This window comes from Marmota marmota, unplaced genomic scaffold (assembly GCF_001458135.2).
Source record: "Marmota marmota marmota unplaced genomic scaffold, marMar, whole genome shotgun sequence".
Taxonomy (NCBI): Eukaryota; Metazoa; Chordata; class Mammalia; order Rodentia; family Sciuridae; genus Marmota; species Marmota marmota.
Window position 1 is genome coordinate 1,020,167 of NW_026003318.1, and position 25,832 is coordinate 1,045,998.

The 25,832-nt window shown below is 41.2% G+C and overlaps 1 protein-coding gene and 1 long non-coding RNA gene across 2 annotated transcripts; one reads left to right on the plus strand and one right to left on the minus strand.

The window, feature by feature from the left end:
* Positions 1-6,147: 6,147 nt before the first annotated feature.
* On the minus strand, positions 6,148-24,329 carry LOC125614592. Its single transcript, XR_007345170.1, has 2 exons — positions 23,996-24,329; positions 6,148-6,680 (listed from the first exon to the last, which is right to left on the minus strand). It is a non-coding gene; the product is annotated as an uncharacterized LOC125614592 (long non-coding RNA).
* On the plus strand, positions 13,517-19,462 carry LOC107160356 (olfactory receptor 2L13-like). The gene is made up of 2 exons (XM_015507035.2): positions 13,517-13,610; positions 18,037-19,462. The coding sequence occupies exon 2, from the start codon at positions 18,044-18,046 to the stop codon at positions 18,995-18,997; it is 954 nt and encodes a 317-aa protein (XP_015362521.1). The 5' UTR covers positions 13,517-13,610; positions 18,037-18,043; the 3' UTR covers positions 18,998-19,462.
* Positions 24,330-25,832: the final 1,503 nt, after the last annotated feature.

The window sequence follows — 25,832 nt, forward strand, 5'->3', positions numbered from 1 at the left end:
AGTGACCGTGGCTATCCCTGCTCCTTGCTATTGCTTCTCCCAGGCAGACTCAAGAGCTGTGGTGTCCAATAGAAAGTATAAGACTCATATGCAATTAAAGTTTTCCAGTTACACGTTTAACTGTAAAATTAATTTAAATGATATTTTGATGTTTATAAGCTTCTATATTTATTATTAATATTTTTATTTAATTGAAAACATTGCAATCCATGTTAATATTAATCAAACTGATATTTTTTAGTTCTTTTAAAATTATTAATAATAAAAATTATAGATTATTTTATATCATACTCTATTTTACACCATTTGATTGTATACACATTAATATTAGTGTAACAAAATTCTTATGAGGTTGATATTTACCATGGCTTCATATTACTCTCCACATTTCAAGTATCCACACCACATATGGTCAGTGTCTACAAAAATGCAAGAGCTGGTTGATTTGTAATCCTCTCCCTCTGCGAGAACTGTTCCATGATTTCTGTTCTTGGGATAAAGCATTGTCCTATGTACTCTTAAAATCAAGCGTTCATTTTTTTTAAATTTTTAATGTTAGTCTTGCTTGAAGTGATGTGGAACTCCATGTGGCTCCTAGAAACCTGTTTTTCATATCTTTAATTATTCTCTGGCCATGTTATGTGTAATTTTGCCTTGAGGAAAAATGCTACACTTTTTATGTGTGTTTATTGCCCTGTTCACCTTCTTCATTCAACACTTTGGATGGTCCTGGACATGCAGCCTGATTGCTCTTCTTATGTGTGTGCTGGGCACTGTCCTTGGTGTACACCTGCAGTCTGATTGCTCTGAGCCACCATTTGGCTTTCAAGTGTTCCTTCATTTTTCTTCTAGTGGATGCTAATTTCTTTCATTCCCCTTCAATTTAAAATCTTGTGTGATACAATCTGATTTCAATGCCAATTTGAATGTAACTAGAAAATTCTATGGACATTAATGGCTGTGGTTATAATGATGGAGGTGGATAAAAATATTTTTGAATAATTAGGAGATGGAAGTATAAAGTTTTTTTTAAATTTTTTGGACTTGTGGAGTTGGAATAAAAGGACTCATTTAAGGCCAAAATGTTAATCTGACCTCCATTTTATGGAACATTACATACCCACCTTTGGGTGACAGGCAATGTTGTATGTACTCACTACTCAGAGACTTTTGATAAAACACCTACTCCTGGATATAATTGTTTTTTTTCCCCACACACACATTTTAAAGGCAACGAGAAAAAAAGTGAGTACCTTGGTTGAGGTTTTTCTTAAATCAGGAAGTTAATCATTACTACATTCCACATTATCACACTGCTGAAAGCTATTTGTGAAAAAAAGATATTCGTCTGTCAATATAGAAAGAAAGCAGTACCTTTTTCTTTCCATAAATTAAACTTTATTAAATCAATTTATAATAAAACTGTGAATGCACACACTGTCCACTTTAAAACAGATAACACGTGCTCTAAATTTTGCATCTCACAGTTGGAGGATAAAATTTAATTAATGAGAGGAAGGCAATATAATGACTGCAGATTCATAGTTTTCTGAAATGGCTAAAATGATGCATAGTGAAGAGGGCTCTAGGGACACTGTGAGGTGGAGATAATGTGGGTCAGTCTCCCCAAGAGGTAACATTTGCCCAACACTCAAGATTATCTACAGTAGAAGCTTCTAGAGAAGGTATTGGATGGCAGAAATTTGAACTTCTCTCTGTGTTTTCTACATGCAACTTCCTAATGTCATGGGCTAAGAGGAAAGAAGTGCCTTAGTGGGTGCAGTCCCATGTCAGTGGGTGTTGCTTTATTGTACTCCTGAGCCAGAGGACTTGCTAGGGCAAAGGATTTCACAAAGTCATTTCTGAGATCCTGTGGTTCTCCATATTTGCTGGTCGTCCACAGTTATGGGCATGACATATTAGATTAACTGTGACCTCTGCAGCAAAATCAGTGTTACAAGTCAATCAAACATGCAAACATAGATGAATCTTCAGAAATAGATTTTTCTCTGGGAATAAAGCCTGCAGGATACCAGTGCACAGGCTGGGTGGACTTAAGTGTGTCTGGAGAACACAGGGAGGTTGAGGGCTTATTAGGAGGAATCTGCAGGAGTTGTTCAGTGAGCAGGCAAGCTCTGAAGGGAGTCCAGCAGCTACTTGGTAAACCTAGTCTCAAGGTCATGGTGGACAGCTCCATCAACAGTGGTAGTGGCAGTCTTGAAGGTAACAGTTTCCCTGGATTGTCCTGCTGGGGCTGTTCTGCAGGAGTTGTGTGTCACCTTGGTGCTTCCTCCTTCTGGCACCTCAGCTCTGCCTTAGAGGGGTGTTACAAGGGTCGTTTTGTTTGTGTGCTTAGCTTCCACATCAGCAAGAGGGGATTGAGAGATTCCAATGCTGATATTACAGGGCACAGTGCTGACATGAGTTCCCCAAGACCATGGTGTTTCAGAGGAGAGTGGACCAGGCTCCTGGTGGCCTCCACCGTTCACTATCTAGTATGAACACAGGGCCTGCACTCAGCACCTCTGCTGAATCCCGTATCCTTTGGATTCGTTCCAGGGACAGCAAGCGACCAGAACAGCAAAGATTTTACCTTCGTGCATTGAAGCTGCGATAACAAGACACCTTTAGGTAGGAGGCAAATGAGCAATGTAAATCTATCCCTGAAGATTCCGTGCAAGGTGAGGGCCGCATCCAGGTTAAACACGGTGCCCCCGTCCTGTGTCCCCATGTGAGGTGAGGGTGAACAAGCTCCTCAGAAGTGATTTTCAGAGCTCCCACTCATTTGTGAGGTCCTGCATTATGACTGATGGAGCACCTCCTGAACACCCCACCTCCAATACTACCACTGTGGGGTTGCATTTAATATGTGTTGGGGAGGACACAAACTTTCCGTGGTGTTCATTCTCATCTCTATCCACAGCAGCAGAGCTCACACTTTTGCTTTCAAGCAACCCGTGCACAGAGCAATTAACTTGTGCCTCTCATGTATTTACACACATCTTGGAGCTGCTCATGGTTTCCCTGCACCATGATGGCAGTGATGGCAGCAGCAGCAGATGTCACAGAGGGCAGCAAGTGTCTTTGCCTGGAAGAGACAAAGAGCCACTGTGGAGTCTGAAAGACGCTTACCATGCAACCTCCTTGCCAAGACAGGGAATGCCCATACTTGGGCACTATATTTCACTAGAAAATTATAACTAAATAAGAGTATATATGTGATCATTCCAAGAATAGAAAACAGGCACTTGTAAGAATTCATCAAGTTCAACTTTTTCTTCTATTAGACACAAAGTTTCTGGTTTGATTCCTAGCTCCTTGATCCATTTTGAGTTAATTTTTGTGCAAGGTGAGAGAAAGGGATTCAATTTCATTTTGTTGCATATGGATTTCCAGTTCTCCCAGCACCATTTGTTGAAGATGCTATCCTTTCTCCATTGCATGCTTTTGGCAACTTTGTCTAATATAAGGTAGTTGTAATTTTGTGGATTGGTCTCTGTGTCCTCTATTCTATACCATTGGTCTACCTGCCTGTTTTGGTACCAGTACCATGTTGTTTTTGTTACTATTGCTCTGTAGTGTAGTTTAAAATCTGGTATTGCTATACCGCCAGTTTCACTCTTCCTGTTTAGAATTGCTTTTGCTATTCTGGGTGTTTTATTTTTCCAGATGAATTTCATGATTGCTTTTTCTATTTCTGTGAGGAATGCCGTTGGGATTTTGATTGGCATTGCATTAAACCTATAGAGTACTTTTGGTAATATGGCCATTTTAATGATATTAGTTCTGCCTATCCATGAACAAGGTATATCTTTTCCACCTTCTAAGGTCTTCTTCTATTTCTCTTTTTAGGGTTCTGTAGTTTTCATTGTATATTTCTTTCACCTCTTTTGTTAGGTTGATTCCCAAGTATCTCCATCTCCTGGGGTCGGGCTCCAAATTCCTTAATAGGACACTTATAGCACAAGAATTAAAATCAAGAATCAACAAATGGGACATACTCAAACTAAAAAGTTTTTCTCAGCAAGAGAAACAATAAGAGAGGTAAATAGGGAGCCTACATCCTGGGAACAAATATTTACCCCTCACACTTCAGATAGAGCTCTAATCTCCAGAGTATACAAAAAACTCAAAAAATTAAACAACAAGAAAACAAATAACCCAATCAACAAATGGGCCAAGGATCTGAACAGACACTTCTCAGAGGAGGACATACAATCAATCAACAAATACATGAAAAAATGCTCACCATTTCTAGCAATCAGATAAATGCAAATTAAAACCACTCTAAGATACCATCTCACTCCAGTAAGAATGGCAGCCATTATGAAGTCAAACAATAACAAGTGCTGACAAGGATGTGGGGAAAAGGATACACTTGTACATTGCTGGTGGCACTGAAAATTGGTACAGCCAATTTGGAAAGCAGTATGGGGATTCCTTGGAAAGCTGGGAATGGAACCACCATTTGACCCAGCTATTCCCCTTCTCGGACTATACCCAAAAGACCTAAAAAGAGCATACAACAGGGACACAGCTACATCAATGTTCATAGCAGCACAATTCACAATAGCTAGACTGTGGAACCAACCCAGATGCCCTTCAATAGATGAATGGATAAAAAAATGTGGCATTTATACACAATGGAATATTACTCAGCACTAAAGAACAACAAAATCATGGCATTTGCAGGGAAATGGATGGCATTAGAGCAGATTATGCTAAGTGAAACTAGCCAATCCCTAAAAAACAAATGCAGAATGTCTTCTTTTATATAAGGGGGGTGACTCAAAACAGAGCAGGGAGGAAGAGCATGAGAAGAAGATTATCATTAAATAGGGACAAGAGGTGCGTGGGAATGGGAGTGAGAATGGGAATTGCACTGAAGATGGTAGGAGACCCTCATTGTTATGCAAAATTACATATAAGATGGTATGAGGGGGAAGAAAAAAGAGAGAGAGAGAGAAAAGTGTCACAGTAGATTGGGTAGAAAGAGGGGAGGAGAGGGGAGGGTGGAATAGGAAGGGCAGCACAATACAATAGACACTAGTATGGCCCTATGTATAAAAGTGGCTGTATAACCAATGTGATCCTGCAATCTGTACACATGGAAAAATAAGATTAAGATTATGTACCCCATTTGAATCAAATGTATGATATGTCAAGATCATTGTAATGTTTTGAGCAACTAATAAAAAATTAAAAAAAAGAAATTGAGAAAATGCAAAAAAAATTCATCAAGTTCATAATCTATGGATTTGAATACTCTGCACTACAAAGCAAACACCCACCTGTTATAAAACAGAAGTAAGAATAAAGGTCATTTAAAGATTTAAGTAATTAATAGTAGAGGTTTTTGGTTGGATAAAACATTATTTCATTATACAGGGCCAGATGAATCAGTTATTAATAGTAAAGAATTACTTGAATTTACCCTGTAATTGAGAAACCTGTGATAACATATATAAATAGGCTTTGAATCATACATCCACACCATGTGTTTCAGATTTTTAAATATAACTTATATAAATTACCATAAGTGTAAGATTCATTTTAGTATTATTGACTGGTTTTTCAATTTAAATCTAAGGCCTGATGTATATACCTTTCTGGTGGAGATCTTACTTCACAGACATAAGAACCTGAGTTAGATCCCTATAATTGCACAAAATCAACCAAACAAATTACAACATCAATAGCAACTCCCTCCACCCTCAATCAATCAATCAATCAATAAATCTACCTATCTATCCACCTCTCTCTCTCTCTCTCTCTGACTCTCTTTCTCTACACATGCACTCATACTCAGGTTGACATGAAATTCATTTCCACAAAGAATTACATCTTTTTAGAAAATAAATTGCTCCATGAGAACCATTAGAATCAGACATATTGAGATTTGTATTTTGAAATAATCATCAATTTATCCCAATGGTTTTTAAATTTTTAAAGATTATAAAAAACACTAGAAAAACAAGGAAGAATATTATTCTCAAAATTAATCACAATTAAATCTAATTGCCACCTAACAGGTGCTAGGAGTGCCCACACATGTTCACTTTCTCTAATCCACTTGAATAGATGTTTGATACATAGTATACCAGTCAGCTTTTTTGTTGCTATGATCAAAAGACTTGACAAGAACAATTTCAAGGAGGAATAATTTATTTGGGGGTCACATTCTCAGAGGTCTCAGTCCATAGATGGCCAACTCCATTCCTCAGGGCTGCAGAAGGATAGGGTACATGGCCACAGGAAGCAGAGAGAGACTACTCTGCTCAACAAAAACAAAATAAAATCCCCAAAGGCACATCCCTATGGACCCACCTTCTTCAACCACATCCTGCCTGCCAACAGTTGCCACCAGGTCATCCCTCAGTGGATAAATGTACCCAGTAGGCTAAGCGGCTCACAACCCAATCGTTGCACCTCTACATCCTCTTATATTGCCTCACACTTGAGCTTTTGGGAAACACGTCACATCTAAACCATCACATGGAGCAATGGGACATCTCGTCTGACAGACATGGCCTGATCCAGGAGTAGCAGTGTCCATGTGCGATGTAAATGGAGTATGCTGAGCATGGAGGAGGACTCTTGATAGAGGAGTGGTCAGGTGCCTGTGAAAGAGGAGATAGTATCCAGAGAATCTCTGCAGAGATGCGTAGGGAGTCCTGCTCCTGATAAAAGATGAACATTGGACAATTTGCAAAACATTCCCCAAAAGCATAAAGTTTTTATGCTTCTATATTATCTTACAGCCAAAGTCACTGAATTTATGAGGAAATCTAACATCAGGAAGCAGTAAGTCCACACAGTGGAAACTTGCACTAAGACACAAAAACTCACATATATGCATATATGTTAAGTTGAAAGTGATTTGAAGAATAAGCAAGAGAATGATCATTTTAAATAAAAGTTCAAAATTTCAGACATATTTCAAGATATTACTGAAAGGACACACGTATCCTCTCCTCAAGTTTTATAAGAGGAAGAGAATGATAAAATTCTGTTGGAAAGCAAATTATACTGATTGAGAAATGAAGAAGAAAAAAGTTAAAAGACAAACTTGTTAAAATCTCCCAGAAGGTAAACAAAACAGAAGCAATAACACTAGAGGACTGACATTTAGAAAAGGTAGTAAATCTAGGGGAGGAAAAAAGAGAACTGATGTATGCTTGTGGGCTTTCCTAGAAATGTTTATAATGAAATAATAATAAGTTTCATATTGTGAAAAAAAATTCTCAGAAATCAAATATCTGTGCTATTGTTTGAAAGCAGCATGAAAACATCACACAATGAATGAGAAATGTTTTATTGAAAGAATTTTCATGAGAAATTCTCTTTGAGAACGAGATCCTAAAGTGTCAGAGAGAGCACTAGTGTTGACAATGAGAAGCCTGGAGTCCACCCTCCCCTGAGCCATCTGGAGGGACACAGCCCCATGAGAGCCTGGGAGGAGGGTGAGCACCATGCAGAGGGTGATGTGGCCAGGAGCCAGTTCTCAGCCCCGGGCCAAGATCTGAGCCAGGAACTGGTGCATGGGCTGTGAGATTCAAAGAAGAAAAGCATGTGACTTGAGAATAAGTGGGCAAATATGAAGAAAAATGTAGAACTATTTGATGTCATTGCCTGGTGTTGGGAAGACACTTTGTCCTGTGCATTGCTGATCATGTCCATGCATTACTTGAGCTAAATCTTAATGTGAAATCATGTTGAGAATTTAACTCAGAGCAGCATCTTTGTACACAGTGAAAGGTTAAAATCTTATGCATTATGTAGAACAGGATGAATACACTCGCTTTCCCGGGCTCCATTCAATGTGCAATTGGAGGTGGAGCCTCAGAAGTCACACAAGAAGAATTAAATACAATTATCCTATTTGGGGAAAAAATAACACCATTGTTATTTTTATATGACATCATAACATACATGGGAAACCTCATGATTCCACACTCAGAAAACTGTTAGAGATAATAAATGACCAGGAGAGTTTGCCCAACAAAGATCCCAGTGACTCAGGAGGCTGAGGCAGGAGGATCGAAAGTTCAAGGGCAGCCTCAGAAAATTAGTGAGACCTTAAGCAACTTAGATTGTATCTCATTGGCCAAACACCCCTGGGTTTAATTCTGAGTAAAAGAGAGAGAGAGAGAGAGAGAGAGAGAGAGAGAGAAAGAGAGAGAGAGAGAAAGAGAGAAAGAAAGAAAGAAAGAAAGAAAGAAAGAAAGAAAGAAAGAAAGAAAGAAAGAAAGAAAGAAAGAAAGAATATCCGTGTGCAGTGGCACCCGCCTGTAATTCCAGCAGCTCAGGAGGCTAATGCAGGAGGATCATGAGTTCAAAGCCAGCCTCAGCAAAAGTGAGGTGCTAAGCAGCTCAGTGAGACCCTGTCTCTAAATAAAATACACAGTAAGGCTGGGGATGTGGCTCAGTGATCAGGTGGCCCTGAGTTCAATCCCTAATACCAATGAAAAAGAGAGATGAAAAGAAAAAAAGTGAAAATTTCAAAGTCTCAGCATCCAAAATTAATAATGATTACATGTTGTGTTACTATAAACCAAAAATGACTCTGAAAATGTTTTTGTTAGAATATTTCTATTCACAAAAGCAATTAAAAGAAATAAAGCACTTACAAGTAAACTTAACTACAGAGGCAAAAGGCTTGAACATTGACGGTAGTCGAGAGTTGATGAATCCAATTAAAGAAGACAACTAGATATAAATAGAGCGGCAGTCATGGTCTGGAAGGCTTAACACCATGTCACAATACACAAGTTACCTAAAGTCACAAGGCAATCCCAATTAAAAATCTGACACCCCCCCCCAAATAGAAATCCCATCATAAAATTTATATGAAATGTCCAGGGATTCTGAACAGCAAACACAATCTCAATTAACTTTTTTTCTTTTTTTATTTAGAGAGAGAGAGAGAGAGAGAATTTTTTAATATTTATTTTTCAGTTTTTGATGGACACAACATCTTTATTTTATTTTTATGTGGTGCTGAGGATCGAACCCAGCGCCCTGCGTATGCCAGGCGAGCACGCTACCGCTTGAGCCACATCCCTGGCCCTTAACTTTCTTTTCTTAAAATAAAATTTCAAGACTGACACTTCTTGATTTAAAAATTTCCAACATCTAAAGAATCAAAACAGTGTGGCTGTGGAATATAACTGGACAAGTAGATGGTGGAAAGAGCAGAGGGAGGACGCGAACCCTCCACGTACACACAATCATCTATTGAGTGTCGTATTAGGGTGTCGTGATCATGCATAGCATTGGGGCTCCTTTGACACACAATATGAATATAATCCACTCTAGGTCAGTGTCTAGTACCTCCCTCTTTCTTCCCCTCCTCCCTAGTCCTGTTCTCTTTCTGCTACTGAACTGGTTCTCTTCTATTTATTATAGACTTTTTAGCAATGTGCTATACTATGGATATAAATGAAGGTGAGGTTCACTGTGGAACATTCATTTGTGCACATAGGAAATTTGCTCAGATTCATCCCACTATTCTTCCCTTATCCCATCTCTCCTGCCTCCCCCTCAATCCCTTCCTTTACACCATTGATCTCTCTTCTATTTTCATGGGATTCCAATGGGAAGGAGTTCTCTGCCCACTTTGCTTCCCACAAGATCTGCCTGTTGGCCAGAGTCACACACTAGAGGATCCATGGATAGGTTTGTCCATCCAGGAATGACAGACAGTGCAGACTCCTGGAAGGGCTTCTACCCACTGAAGCAATCGCACAGGCTGCCAAACCCAGAAGATGAACCTGTGTCCATGTGCTGGAGAACCGACTGACACCCTCTGAGGCTTGGAAGATTCCAGACAATCAGCCTGCCTCCAGGAGGCTGCTCAGTTTCTCTGAAGGAGGCCATGTCGAAGGCTAAGCTTTGGTTTACCTTGTTGGGAGATCAGATAGTAACTAAATCAGTCCTGAAGGAAAAAGTAACTATTGGTAAATGGGTAAAGATCTGAATAGATACTCTCAATGACGTGGGAATGGCAAAGTCTGTAAAAAGTGGTCAAAATGTCATGAAGAAAATGCAAATTTAAACTGCATTTAAATCATTTAAATCATTAAAATCATCTCACTCATGTTAGAAAGGCTATAATAAAAAAGCAAAAATATATGAATAAATAAAAATACAAATAATCATGAGGCTATGGAAAAGGCCATCTCTTATTCACTGTTGGTGGAGATATAAATTAGCATAGCCATTATGGAAAACAGTTTGTGGGTTCTTAGGAAACTAAAAATAGAACTCTCCCAGGATCCAGCAGTCCTATCACTGGGTATATGTCCAGGGGAAATAAAGTGATTCTGTCCAAGACAGGCCTGCCCTCCATGGACATTACAGTACTATGCACAGGAGCACCACCAAGGTTCCCAGCAAGAGACATGTGGGTGAGGAAATGTACTGATTCAAAACGTAATATTAAAGAGTGAAACCCTGTCATTTGCAGCAACATTAGATGCACTCATAGTTACTAAGTGATGTAAGACAGTAACAGAAAGACAAATATCATATGCTGGCTACTGTCATCCATAATATATTCTAAAATAGCTGGAAGCCTGTGAAAATTCCCAACACACAGAAATGATTAATGTTTGAGGAGCTGGAAGTGCTTACTGCCCTGATTTTTCTATAACATATTATAAAATGTATCAATTGTTTTGTGGGACTCCAGAAAGATGAATCAATATTAGGTCTCAATAATAATAACAAATTAGCCCCGGTGAGGCCAACCTCTTGCTGATGAGCTCCTGCACTGACTCTGTCTAAGCCACCACAGCCACTTCTAAAGGACCCATGGAGTAAACAGCAAGGGACTGGAGGGACTGCTGGAATGCCCTGGAGAGTGTAAATATCTGCAGCTGTTTTGGGGCCAGAACAAACTTTTTGTACTGAAATCAGCATATAAATGTGCTAAAAACATAATAACATTCCAAAAGGACCTATTTAAATATACTCATTCCCCAAAGTCACTATTCTTCACCTAGCTGTTCCCCAACCCCTTAGTAGCCATTTGTCATTATCCACAGTGGTCACTGGTGTATACCCTTCTCCTGGCCTCCTAGTCTTCCAAAGTCAGCCTGAAGTGCTTGTCACACCAGCTTTCTCTGGCAAAGTCCTCCCAGGGGCCTCTTCACCTTGGCAACCCACCTTCCCTTGAACATGAAGTGGACATGATCTATCCACGTACACAAGGTCCTCTGGTCCTGGAGACATCACCCTGGAGCTGTCTCTTTCACCCTGGGTGCCCTCTTGATCACCATCCTTGAAAACCCTTCTCCATCATTTCCCCCATTACTCTACCTTAAAAATGAGCAACTTCCATCTCTACAGACAGAAAAAGAAACTCAATGTCAGGTCAGCTCCTTCAATTTTTTTTTTTGTAGGTTTAAAGAGCATTATTGAATTCCATAAACCCACCATTGGGCTAAAAACATTATGTTGGAATTTTTTTTTAAGATGCATCTGAGAGAAAACTAGAACTAGGAGATGAAGGGCAGAACAAAGGCAGAGGGGTGGACTTGCTCAAGCACAGCTACTTCCTGCACTGTCCCTGGACAGGAGGCAGAGCATGTGGGTGCAGAGTGCACGAGGCCAAGTTCAGTGGAAGGAGACGTCAACGCTGGCTGACCAGGTACTCTGAACACACTCATTCTTTTCCATATGGAGTGAGTCAAGAATGTGAAAGGACGCTGGCATTCGGACAGGGAATGCCCTCCTAAGTTTTAGGGAGGAAGAACATACTGTGACAAGCCAAAGGGGTCAGTGTGGGACCTGTGTTCATAAATGTGAGCCAAGATCCATCACCCTGGATGGCACTCTTCTCCAGCTCCGCTTCCTTGTTCCCCATGGACTGTACAGGTACCAGGCTCAGGAGTTCTGTAGGCCTACAGCAGAAGAACCCGCACACGGGGGAGACAGAAGGCATCCACAAAAGATAAGCGGAAATAACAAGAGCTCTCCTATGTTTATAACTGATCCACTCCTGAGATTTAAAGCAACGGAATCATTTGTTAAGACTAGCACTTCATGATACTTCCATCATATGGGTCGCAACTATGTATTGAATCCAATCTTATTAAGTTAAATGATATTCTATAATTTCTTCCTCAGATAAAAGGCTCTATGTCACAGGTAAGTGAATGTGTTCCTAAGTCCTTCGTGGTCGATGGTCACTCGGCTACCTTGTCGCAGTGGGTAGAGATGCAGAATCAACACACAGACTCTCTGAGAGCTGGTGATAGAACTGGCTGGAGACCCACCTCAGGTTGTCATCCAGTAGCTCAGTTTATTTTTGGAATGCACACAACTGTTATAGGGTTTGAGTGGGGCGTGCAGTGTCAATCATACATAAGCAAGACAATATCCATAAGCCAATCATCTTCTGCCTAACGTAACTGCACTGTAAAGAAACTCTAAATATTGCTGTCATGGCAGAAAGTAATCTGGAAGGGTCTTTAGCCCTTACTGAGTCAGGGGTTTCATGCCCTGAAGCCCCTGACTCTCAGTTTCCTGGCCGGGCAGTTTGGGAATGCTAACCACAAGTGCTGAGGATGTGGTTTCACCCCATTCTGCAGATCCTCCTGTCAGGCCTGAAGGAAGGTAGATATTTCAGGCAATTCCGAGCTGCTAGTAGCTGCTAGCTGAGACTGAAAGTTATTCCAACAGGTAAGTATCAAAAATACCTTGAAATGTGCATTTCTCTCTTTTGACAATGTGTGAAGTGAACAAGATAATAAGAGATTCTCATATCTATTCATCCTATTTCTGCAACTGATACTTTTTGAGCACTTGGCGTACATACTTCCACTTAATTTCCAGATGCTATTAGTCATTATTTTAAAAGAATTTGGCAACAAACCATTGTCTTAAAAAAATCCAACTCAGTCTCCCAATCAGTGGTGGATGTGGCAGGCTAGACTCATCTTTCCAAGTCTAAATCCTCATTGTATCATGAGACCTTTGAGCCAACTTTTCACCTTAGTAGAATGTCTGACTGCATTAGTATTTTCATGAATCACTTACCTACCTCTCTTCAAATAGAAGAAAGTATTTTGTGATAGCATAATTTAAATCAATCACAAACACTTTAACTGCTTGTTTCATTCCCTTAAAAAAATGTTAGTCACAAACAACAATTTGCTCTGGAAACTGACTATAGAAGGGATTGCTCCTGGTCAGCTGAAGGTTCATGTGATTCCTGCATATTGTTGATCCTCTAACGTACACAACAAGGAGTTTCAGTAATCTCTGCATATCACCCCTTACAGCCCTCCAAACATGTTCTGGGATAACTGGTTCTTTCCTCCTGAGGCTAGTTTTGGGCAGCAGGCGACAGAGGCAGAGCTGAGCAGGTTGGTGGATTTGCTCTGAACTTGAGCTGATTTCATCTCCAAGTCAGCAAAGTCAGGTGATTGCTGAGGCTTCTGTCCCTGTGGGCGTGGACATTGGGGACCAATTAGAGGGGAGGGAGGACTTATAAAGCTCCTGAAGGAAGGCTCTGCACACCAGGTGGAGCAGCTGTCCTTCTCTCCCCCTGTGGAACCTGAGGAAGGAAGTATGACAGGTCTCTTTGTTCTCACTTGAACAAGGTAATAGCAAAGGAGGGTGTTTGAGCAAAGTGGTAACATAGGGGACATTGCACAAGGATGAAAGGCTCTGTGATTCAGCCTAAGGGAGTCCTATCGGTGGGGGTGGTCAGCGCTGAATGTGTTCTAAGGATTCCTTCCTAGTTGGTGCCTTTGTCTTCTTGTGCCAGGGCTGCTGCTCAGAGGCAGGACCTAGTTGCTTAGCCTGGAAGTCTGGAACATGGCTTGGGGTTTTAATATTTTAAGGAACTCAATGAACTTTCAGCAATGAATGTCATAATTATAAAATTACTCCTCTCAAATAAAAGCTCAGAACCTCAGACAAGGTAAGACCCGTGATATTATTGAACCGAGTTAAGTGTGGGTTAGGTTTATCTAAGGGGGACATTCTGGAGGCTTGTTTTTTTCTAGGGTCAGGATACACTTTCTGTGTAAAAGGATGGGCAGTTCCTCAGCAAATTGGAAAAGCTAAGGTTAAGCTTCAACTTAAATGTAGGTGATGGGTACTTGTTAAAATTCAACAATGTGCTTCTCTCAGGGGGGTTGACCGTAATTGAGACAGTCAATGCCTCTGGGCATGAGTTTCCTCCATGTTTGAGGTATGAAAGGAAAAGGGAAGATGGACACAGCTTAAGGCCCTACTGTGTGCTGAACACACAGAGCTTGCTTACTCCCTTCACAGCTCCCACCTGGGGATGCTGGAAATGAGTTGAGTAAAGTTCAGGCAGCTTGCTCATTAGTCTTGCTCATTGGTGATTGGCTGCAATGTTTTAAAAACTGCATTACTCTTAATACTTGGAAGGTAAACCAAAGTCCTACACTTGTTACACTATATGTCCTGGTGAAATGAGGGTCGTTAAACTATATATTTGAACCATGTGCTTTGTAAGATGGTCAAGGGAGACTCTCATCTTAGACCCACCTTGAAATCCCAGGAACTGTATTCTCCAAGTTATATTGTAACCAAGAAGGTTGTGTTTCATGTAATTCTGTTGCAAAAAAAAATAACACCTCAATCCAATAAAGAATGAATAGACCCCCATGTCTAACTCCAAAGCCCCAGATCCTAAAAAATTGAAATCCAAAGTGAATTATGTGATCCTGATGGAACTCTTCTCCTTCATACTTGACAACATAAATATTTTCAATTTAGGGAAAAAATAGTTTTTCTGGTAACTAACATCAATCTATTTTATGATACTCTGAACTCTAATCTATGCAACAAAAAATCTAATATAAATATAGCCTACCTTTAAAATGACTAGCCCATGGAAGACATAAACTTAAAGCAAGAGTGTGTTCAGGGATTGGTCCTACCAGACTGTTGGCACCTTCCTTTCTCTCAATTTAAATCAAAATAAACAAAGGATTTAGGAAAGAAACTCAAGACTCTGCCATGCCATTATTTCTAGGATGCCAAAAACTGATTTATAAAATGATCTAGTCACATTTTGTTAGTTTGAAATATTTTACAAATTTAATCCTAAGGCTATTATTTGGTTCAGTTGATCAGCGGATTTGCTAAGAGCCTACTATGCAATAGCCCCTGGTGCAAGAGATAGACACAGAGGACTCAGTGGGTCCCACACTGTCCCTAAGCAGCACCCAGCTGTGCTGATGTGCCCAGGCCTCAGGGGTCCCTGGCATGCTTGGCTTCCTTTGCTAAACCCAGGGGAGCCCCAGCTGTCCTCATTGCCCACTGCCCACTCTCTGCCCTGGGCTCCTCCTCTCAGCTCTCTGCTCAACCAGAGCCTCCCATGTGAGCTCCAGAAGGGGACCTGACCCCATGCCACACCCACTGGCCTCTCACCTGGTCCAGAGCAGAGTCTGAATCCTCCCATCCCTACACACTTGCCCTGGGGCCTGAGCTTCCAGAGCCCTCTTGTCCTTGCTGTTGCTTCCCTGATGACCCAGGCAGGCTCCCCCAGGGCTGGTCCTGCTCCTCAGTCTGTGCAGAGTGGTCCAGAGCCTGAGGGCTCCAGCAGCACCTCCTTGGAGTGGTGCTCAGTGCTGCTGCCCAGCTGTCCCTCTGTCCTTCCTCCCTGCTCTATGGTTCTTGCTGTCACTAATGTCCACATGGCTCACAGCATGTATCTGAGCTGCTGCTCTGTTGTTTGTGTCACCCACTAAATATGAGCTCTAGAGTGTGTAATGTTGTGTATTTTAACCACTAGAGCAAGACAATATTCAGCAGCAGTGCCCCCAAATGGAAACTTAATTTGAAGGAATGGATACATTGTGAAGACGCCTTGCAGTTGTCTTTTCCTATGATGTCATAGGTTTTTATCTCTAAGTCATTCAGCACACAGCTGCCTGGGACCCCCACCTCTCCTGCTACCCGGTGACCTTGTGGTTCTGCTATAGTCCTCTCCATGAAGGTTTTCACTGTCATATTTTGTCAACTAGCTAGTTCTAACAATGCATTGCTACTTTTTATGATAAGCTCTCTTGCATAGTTTTTTTTCATGATTACCACAGTTATATGAAGCAATAATTGTTTTGTTACTAAATGTGAGTTTTTATAACAAAGAATTAATAATTGTTTTTTTATGAAAAATTAGTTACACAATCTGGTTACCCAGTGGATATCTGTTACAGGATGGGACATCAGCATTTCAGTCGGAAGAGCACAAATATATAAAGTAGAAAATCCCATACTGACACAAGATGAGAGAAGATGGAAATCACATATGTTGGGAACTTAAGAAATGATGCAATCACAGTGTACTTGGGAGAATGAAAAACAAATTGCCAGAATTGAGATGACTTAAATTGGAAAGGATGCTACAAAGAGCTGAATGACAGATATAAGTTCCCAATTACAGGCCTGGGCATATTAAGTCAGGAAAAAAAATTATCTAGGATGTAAAGTTAATCATTAATTTCTGATTTTGATTTCTTTACTGTGAATGTTGACATCTAATTTATGTTGCTTTACTTAAATAAGTTCCTCTGAACGGGGCAAAAACACACCTGACTAAACTATAGTCTGGAAGCCACCTCTGGTCATGTTCCCTCCTAGGTGAACAGCTCAGCAGCAGAGTCACCTCCTGCCTACACCTAGTGAAACTAAACCACTGGACAGGAAGGGAAATGAACATTCTCTCCAAGGTCTACATGCCTGACCTAGCCTGGAGTATGGAATTAGGCCTGACCTAGCCTGACCGAGCCTGGAGTATGGAGGAGAGCAATATTTATATAAACTGATCCAATGACTCTTGTACTCATGGTAAAGCATTTAATAAACCCCTAGTATGCAATTACAAACATGAAGTAGGCACACAGACTCGCTATCTGATCCTGAGCAAAATTTTATGTGAAAACACTATTATGCCCATCAATGAATTTTACTGGTAATTTATGGAAAATGAAGATATTAAGACTTAAATTTATAGAACTGGGAGTACACAGATTGTGATGAATGAAGTACTGTGAATGAAGGTAGGACATCTCAAAGATTCACCTAAAAACAGAAAGAATATCTGAGTGTATGATTCTGTTTTTCAAACTTATGTTACATGTCCATTATCACACTAGTTCTAGATGGCTGCTGGGAAAGATAGGGTGAAAACCTTGCATAATATTTCATCTTATTCATGTGCAATTTGTTTCTATGAAAAAAAGAAAAAAATGTGTATGAATATCTATGTGTTTGATTTTGAGATTGTGGGGATTCAAAAATGAAAACCTCACTGGGAATGAGAGACTGGCCAAAGAGCACATTATCATTAGCATGGATATTATATAATACCTGTATGTTATTAATGATATTACATAATGCCTATAATACCTTTATATTATTAGTGATATTATATAATACCTATAATACCTTAGTGTTCCAGAAGAATGTTTTTGAATGGTGGCCCACTTTTAGGGCCAGCAGGCAGCTTCTGTTTAGGAGGTGAGCAGCACAGCTCTGGGAGAAGACCCTGGCTTACTCAGCTGCAGCAGTGCCAGTGGGGAGGGGAGAGGAGGCACTAAAGGTGTGGAGGAGGCGAGGTCACTGAGGATGCAGACTCAAGCACACAGGGCACTTTTGCGTCCCACAGGCCATGTCTGTGGTGAACCTGAGTGCTGAGTTGGGGAGCTGGGAAAGCAGGATCCTGGCTTCCTCCAGGGCTGAGCCTGGTGCATAGTCCTGGGAGTCAGCAGGCAGGAAGGCTCCAGCTACCTCACTGGGTTTGACACAAGTGGTACTCGAGTTTATATCTTAAGACCTTACATTTGTCTATGACTTCTGAGGCGATTACCTGAGAGAACTGGGCAGGAACATGGAAATCAAGTCTTAAAAGCAATTGAAAAAAGGCTAAGGTATTGAAGGAAAAATAATTCATTTTAAAAAACACTAATAAAACAATGCCTTTTTATTCCACTTTTATGCTTTATTTAATGTTTAGTCATTAGTGTCTACTTTTGTTTTTCTTTCAAGGAAAGTAATGCAGTACAATTTCATGGAGAAATGGAACCAAACTTCAAATGAATTTATTTTGTTGGGGTTGTTACCCCCAAATCATAAAGGCCTACTTCTCTTGCTCCTGATCATCTCTGTGTTTCTTCTCGCCTGTTTGGGGAACTCAGGGATGACTGCCCTCATCTTCTTGGACCCCCGGCTCCACACCCCCATGTACTTTCTCCTCAGCCAGCTCTCCCTCATGGACCTGATGTACATCTCCTCCACTGTCCCCAAGATGGCCATCAACTTCCTCTCTGGCCAGATGAGCATCTCCTTCCTGGGGTGTGCCATGCAGATCTTTTTCTTTGCCACCACGGCATGTTCTGAAGGCTTACTTCTGGCCTCCATGGCCTATGACCGCTTTGTGGCCATCTGCCACCCCCTCCACTACCCTGTCTGCATGAGTAAAAGGGTATGTTTGAAGATGATCCTGGGGTCCTGGACACTGGGCTCCATCAACTCTGTGTCACACACCACCTATACCCTTCATCTTCCTTACTGCAGGTCTAGGGCCATCAATCATTTCTACTGTGACATTACAGCCATGGTGCCTTTAGCCTGTGCAGACACCTCGGTCTACGAGTACATGATTTTTTTTAGCACAGTCATATTTCTCCTCCTCCCTTTCCTTGGCATCATGGCCTCCTATGGACGGGTCCTTTTTGCTGTCTTCCGCATGCGCTCAAAAGAGGGAAGGAAAAAGGCCTTCACCACGTGCTCCACACATCTAACTGTGGTAATATTGTACTATGCTCCTTTTGCCTTCACTTATCTCCAGCCCAAGAGTCTCCGCTCACCCGAAGAGGATAAGAACATGGCTGTCTTCTACACCATCCTCACCCCCATGCTCAATCCCATCATCTACAGCCTGAGGAACAAGGAGGTGCTGGGGGCCATGAGAAGAGTGCGGGGGATGTTCTCCTCTGGGAAGAAATGAGCATGGCTGTCCCTGCTCCTCAATATTTCCTCCTTCCATTCAGACTAAGTCCTAGAGCTGCAATGACCAAGCTAACTGTAAGATGTAGAGTCATAGCTTTTGTTGGACACACTTCAATGTGAAATTAATTTACAATAAAATGATCATCACATATAACCATTTTTAAGGATTGTTAATATATTAATTGGTTGAAAACATAAGTAATGTTAAAATTAACCGCTGTAATTAATTCTGGTATTTATAGTTTGTTATTATAACACATTGTTTGTTCCAATAGTATTAGTAATGTAATAAAACTTGTACTGATATTTACATGTTTTCCTTTCTGTGAATTTATTATGAAAATATCACTTTTATTGTTGTCATTCTAAGTCATCAACCCGTGTGTGCATTTTAAATTCATGGCACAGAGCAATGGACAGAAAATGCATTTCAAGTGTCCACTGCCACATGGGGCTGGTATCTCCAAAGTTCAGGACCTCTGTCAGGAATTGAAGGGGAAGGAGAGCCTCTGTGTGCATCACATGGCAGTGGGCATGACTAAAGTATTCTCTCACTCCAGAGGACCTACAGGTGAAGAATTTCAGAGTCATTTCTGAGTGCCTTAAAGTTTTCCATATTTGCTGGTAATAAAGAGTTCTTAGCATGAAAAGTTACACTATCTCTGATCTTTGAAGGAAAGGCAATCAATCAATCAATCAATTTGATTGATTGTGAATCAATCAATCACACAAACAAAAAAAGAGATGGACCTTCAAACAAGGCTTTTTCTCTGGGATTGAAGAATAGGTTCGTAATACAGGGCACTGTGCACAGGTTGGAGGGACTCCGCTATGTCTGGATAAAGGGGGAAAGGAGGAGGCTCATTAGGAAGAGGAATATTCCTGAGTCATCATGGGACCAGGCAAGCTCTGAAAGTTAAAGTCTAGCAGCTGCTTCATAAAATTAGTCTTAAGGTCACATTTTTTAGTTCCATCAAAACCTGCTGAGAACAACAAATGTAGTCATGAAGACAAACTGCTGGGCAGTTTGTGAAGCAGTTGTTTGTGATATTAATTATTTCCCCTTCTGGTATCTCAGGACTATCTTAGATCAGTCTTATCAGATTGCTTTTCTTTGTGTGCATGTTAAAATACACAAATAGGCACTATAAGCAAGAGGGGCTTGAGTGAGTCCATCACTGACATTGCAGGGCACAATGCCCCAGGTTGGCTCCCCAGCAAACGATGTTCAGAGTGATGCCCGAGTTCACCAAGGCATGGTTGTTTCAGAGTGGACCACGTTCCTGGTTCCTTCTACTATTCACTGTCCGGAATGAGGACAGAGCCTGCACTAAACACCTCCGCTTAATTTACTCAGTATTTCTTGGGTCCTTTCCAAAGGAGAGCAACTGACAAGAACAGAAGAAACTGTACCTCAATCTGCTTTAACAGGATGTTTTAAACTAACTTATAAGTGACACAGTCCATTGCTCATGACCCTGGAACCCGGGAAGCTCAGGATCATGAGGCCTGCAGATTCAGTGTGTGGTGCAGACCGTGTCCTGATTAACCCTGGTGACTTCTCCTGTGTCCTCTAAAAAGTTCATATTTGGTGCTTCTGAGGCTTCTGAGGACAACTGAGCTGATAGGAGCCCACAAAGGAGAGGTGAAAAGAAGAAATGAGCTCCCTGCCAAAACAGGAGAGGGTAGTCTAGAGAAGGGACACTTCCTGCTCTGTCAGTGGAAACAAGGCTGCACATACCTGGGCCCAGAGTGAAGGAGACCAGTGACTTAGTGCAAGAGATCTGACTTTTGACTGATGGTGTTTTCCTAATAACATTTTTCTTTTCTAAGCTGAGTTAAAGGAATGTAGAAGGCTGTTGGAGCTTGGTCAAGGCAAGCATTGCTAGATTTGGAGATTAAGAACACATAGTGACATCCAAAGGGAAAAACGGAGAGTTGCGTCCATCAAACTGAGCTCAGACCTGTCACCGTGGCTTGCAGTCCTCTCCAGAAACGTTTCATCCTGCCAAATGGACTTGACTGGCTGCAGGGTGGAGGTGGAGTTTAGCTGGCAGTTCTGCAGGCATATGCAATGGGAACCACCCTGAGCAAGGGGTGGGGGAGAGAATGTATCCACAAAGATGAACAGCAATGGTAAAATATCTCTTTACAACTGATCCACTAATGAGATTTAAAGCAGGGATAGTTCCATTACATGGGTAATGTGTTTACAAAGTCCTCTCTCATTAAACAATATTCTGCCATCACTTCCTATCACAGGAAACTTCATGTCACAGATAAATGCCTGAGATAACATGAAATGTGCACTTACATGGTTCCCAAATCTGAGGTTTTATAAGATAATAAGAAATCCTCATTTTCATTAATTTCCACCCCTGCAAAAGACACTTGGCAGTCTTGTTAGTCTTATTACTCTTTCAGATAGTTCTTCAGTTAGTCTTATGTAATTTCCCAGCTTAGTTTCCCAGTCGGGGGTAAAGTTGGCAGTCTAGATTGTCTCTGAGCCCAAATCCTATTATTATCACAGGACCTGTGTGTCAACTTTTCACTTTAGCCAAATCAGGGTATTTGTTCATAGCATAATTTAGTTTAGTCATGAATGCCAATTTTCCTTTGGGAACTGACAAGACAGTAAAAGGTAATTATCCCTTCTTCTAATATTGCTGTTATTCAACTGAGCACTCATAATTAATTTCTGCATCTTCTTGATCCTACGTTCTCTAACTTACGCAAAGAGGGGATTTCAGAAATCACTATCTAGTATCCTTTACAGCTCTGCAATCACATTCTGGAGTAAGTGCTTGCATCCCTGTAGAAATTAATTCTGGGTACAAAGACAGTTGGTTGATATGTCCGAACTTAAACTGGAGTTGATCAGGCGAAAAAATCAAGGATTCTCTTTTCTTGGGGTTGGGGATCAATTAGAGGAGAAAAAAGGACATCTAAGAATTGACAGAAGAATATCATATGCATTAGCTTTTCCTATCCCTCTTATATAACCCAAGGAAGTAAGTGTGACATTTCTATCTGTTTTCACTTGAACAAGATAATAGCAAAGGAAGATGTGTGAGCAAAGCGATATCATAGGGAACACTGCACAAGGTGAAGAGCTTTGTGATTTGAGCATAAAGACAGTGGTAGAGGTGGGAGCAGTGAGCTCTGAATGTGTTGTGAGTGTTCCTTCCTGCTGCCTGTGGTTTCTCTGCTCGGGAAGGCTTGGTCAGATTCAGGGCTGCTGCCCAGTGGCAGGACCAAGATGCTTAACCTGGCTGACTATGAACATGGCCTTGGGTTTAAATATTTTAAATAGTTCAATGGACTCTCAGGAGGGGATCTTGTTGTTATAAAACTACATCTCCCACAATAAAAACTGCAGAACTCCGGACATTGTGAGTTGCGATGATACTATTGATCTCAGTTGATTTGGGTTAGCGATAACTCAGGTTGTTATTTTATTTTAGAGATGTGGTTTTTCTTTCATGAGGAAACACTTTATATTGCACACAGACACACACACAAACACACACACACACACACAATACTATAGTAAACCAGAAAGAATATGAGTAAACTTAAATGTAAAATGAGGCTATGTAAACCTGTTGAAATTCCATGTGATGTGACCTTGAAATCATGAATTTCTCTGGGCTTGAGTGTCCTCAATGTTTAACGTATGGGAGGAAGTGAAGGGATGGACACACAATCAGGCCCCTCTATGTGCTACACACAAAGTTCATTCAATTCCATCTCCTCAGCTCTCATATGAAACTGTTGGGACTGAGTTAGCTGAGGCTCACAGGAAAAATTTACTTATAGGTCTTGGGCTGATTATCTACAACACTTCTAAAAGTGTGCATTACAGACTGGGGATATAGCTCAGTTGGTAGAGTGCTTGCCTCACGTGTATGAGGCCCTGGGTTTAATCCACAGCACCAGAAAAAAAAGTGCATTTCTTGTGACTTTACCAAGAAAAACTCAGCTTTCTACACTTGCTGCATCTACATGTATTAGGCCCTTTCCAGTGAGAGTTTCTTCACTTTCTGTATTTGAGCAGTGTGTCTTGTAGGATGATGAAGGGAGAGATTAAACTTCAACCTTATAGCAACCAGAAGGTTATTCTGCAAGAAATAAAGTAGCCAAGAGCAGGTGTATTATGTAATTCTGGGGTATGAAATAAAATTCCATGCCTGATTAAGTAAGTCACTGGTAATCAATGAAAATTGACCCTCATGTCTAATTCCAATGACCCAGATCCTAGAAGCTTAGACTCACAGATGTACATGTCCTGAGCTGATCTCAACCATTGCCTGAAATGTGAGAGTTTCAATTTAGAAAAAAAAATTATTCTAGTAAACTACCATCAAAATTTCTTAATAATATTCTGAGTTGTAGTGTATACAGTAGATAGTCTAAATGTAAGCACAGGTCTCTCTTCAAAATGATGGGCCCAAAGAAGGCATAAACTTATAGCATATTAAGTATTCAGGGCTTGGCACTGCCAGGGCTATTAGCTCCTGTCTGCCTCTGAAGTTAAACTTGGACAAATCAAAGGAGTGGAGAAAGTCCCTGAGAGACGCTCATGCATACTTTTCAGGGTCTATAGGCTAAAGAAGGACTGATAACACCAGTCACATTTTCTCACTTTGGTCTATATTCTGACTTATGTCTGAGGCTAATATTTGGTTCAGTTAATCAACAGATCTGCTGAGAGCCTATGATGCAATAGCCCCTGAGATGGGGACCAGAGACAGAGGATTCAATGTGTCCCACCCTGTCCCTAAGTGGCACCCAGCTATGCTGATGTGCCCAGGCCTCAGGGGTCCCTGGCATGTTTGGGTTCCTTTGTTAACCCAGGGTAGCCCCAGCTGTCCTCATTGCCCACTGCCCAGTCTCTGCCCTGGGCTCCTCCTCTCAGCTCTCTCCTCAACCAGAGCCTCCTGTGTGAGCTCCAGAAGGGGAACCTGACCCCATGCCACACCCACTGGCCTCTCACCTGGTCCAGAGCAGAGTCTGAGTCCTCTCCTCCTTTCACACTTGCCCTGGGGCCTGAGTTTCTAGGGCCCTCTTGTCTCTGCTGCTGTCCTGATGACCCAGGCAGGCTCCCCCAGGACTGGTCCTGCTCCTCAGTCTGTGCAGAGTGGTCCAGAGCCTGAGGACCCCAGCAGCACCTCCTTGGAGAGGTGCTCAGTGCTGCTTCCCAGTTGTCCCTCTGTCCTTCCTTCCTGCTCTATGGTTCTTGCTGTCACTAATGTCCACATGGCTCACAGCATGCATCTGAGCTGCTGCTCTGTTGTCTGTGTCACCCACTAAATATGAGCTCCAGACTGTGGAATGTTGTCTATTTTAACCATTAAACCAAGTCAATAACAGGAACACTACCATCAATAATTACTCAATATGAAGGAACAAATGTGTCACATGTTGTGGATCTGGTGTTTTTATCTTCTCTGTGAGATCTTGAGTTTTTGTTCCTAAAGTTGTTAGAAGCAGAGAAGCCTGTGTTCTCACCTCTTTTGTGCTGTGGTTCTATGCTCCTGTTGGGCTCCTGACCATGAATATTGAACTATCAGTATTTGTCAATTTCATAGCTATCAAAATGCTTTCCAAGTTTTATGATAAATTCTCACAGTTTTATTCATTCTTACTAGAGTTTTATAAAGTGATAGTTGATNGGAAGTAGATGAGCTCATAGCCTGTTACCCAGAAGAACTCAATATAAAAATGTTATTCTTCACATCAATGAATTCCATTTTTAAAATGAAGACATTAATGCCTAAATTTACAGAATTTGAGCTGTTGATAAATTATAGGAAATAATGTAATATGATGAACAGTTCACAAAGTTGGGGCACCTAAAGATTCCCATAAAAATAAGAATATCTGAGTGTGTGTGTTTCCCATATCTACACCCATGCTATATTTCCATTTCTATATCTACACTGATGCTATATTTCCATTACCATGCTAGTTCTAACTGGTGCTCTGAAAAACAGGGTGAAAACTATTTTGCACATTATTTAATCTGCCACTTTTAACATGTTATTTGCTTATATGAAGACAATAAAAATGTATATGGATTTCTATGTGTTTGTTTTGGGTTTTCAGGCCATCAGAAAAAGGACACCTCTTTAGGAAAGAGAGACTATGCAAATACCTTATTGTAATTAGGTTGGATCTTATATAACATAAAATACCCTTACATTTAAGAACAATGCTTTGGACGGTGACCCACTTCTAGGACCAGCAGAGCAGCTTCTGTTTAGGAGATAAGCAGCACAGCTCTGGGAGAAGACCCTGGCTTACTCAGCTGCAGCAGTGCCAGTGGGGAGGGGAGAGGAGGCACTAAAGGTGTGGAGGAGGGGAAGTCACTGAGGATGCAGACTCAAGCACACAGGGCACTTCTGCGCCCCACAGGCCATGTCTGTGGTGAACCTGAGTGCTGAGTTGGGGAGCTGGGAAAGCAGGATCCTGGCTTCCTCCAGGGCTGAGCCTGGTGCATAGTCCTAGGAAAGCTCCTGCCAGGAGTCAGCAGGCAGGAAGGCTCCAGCTACCTCACTGGGTTTCCTGTGCTTGGTATACACTTTGTATTCCAAGAACATGTACGTGTCCAGGATGTGCTGAGATGGTTACAGAGAGAACTGGGGCAGGAACATTCTATTCAGGTCTTAAATACAGTTGAACAAGGAAATGGTGTTGAAGGAAAAATAATTCATTCTAAAAAACACAAATGAAGTCAATTCATTTTTATTTTTCTTTGCTGTGTCTTTTCAGGTTTAGGTCTTAGTTTTAATTTTGCTTATATTTCAAAGAAATTAAAGCAGTGCATTTTC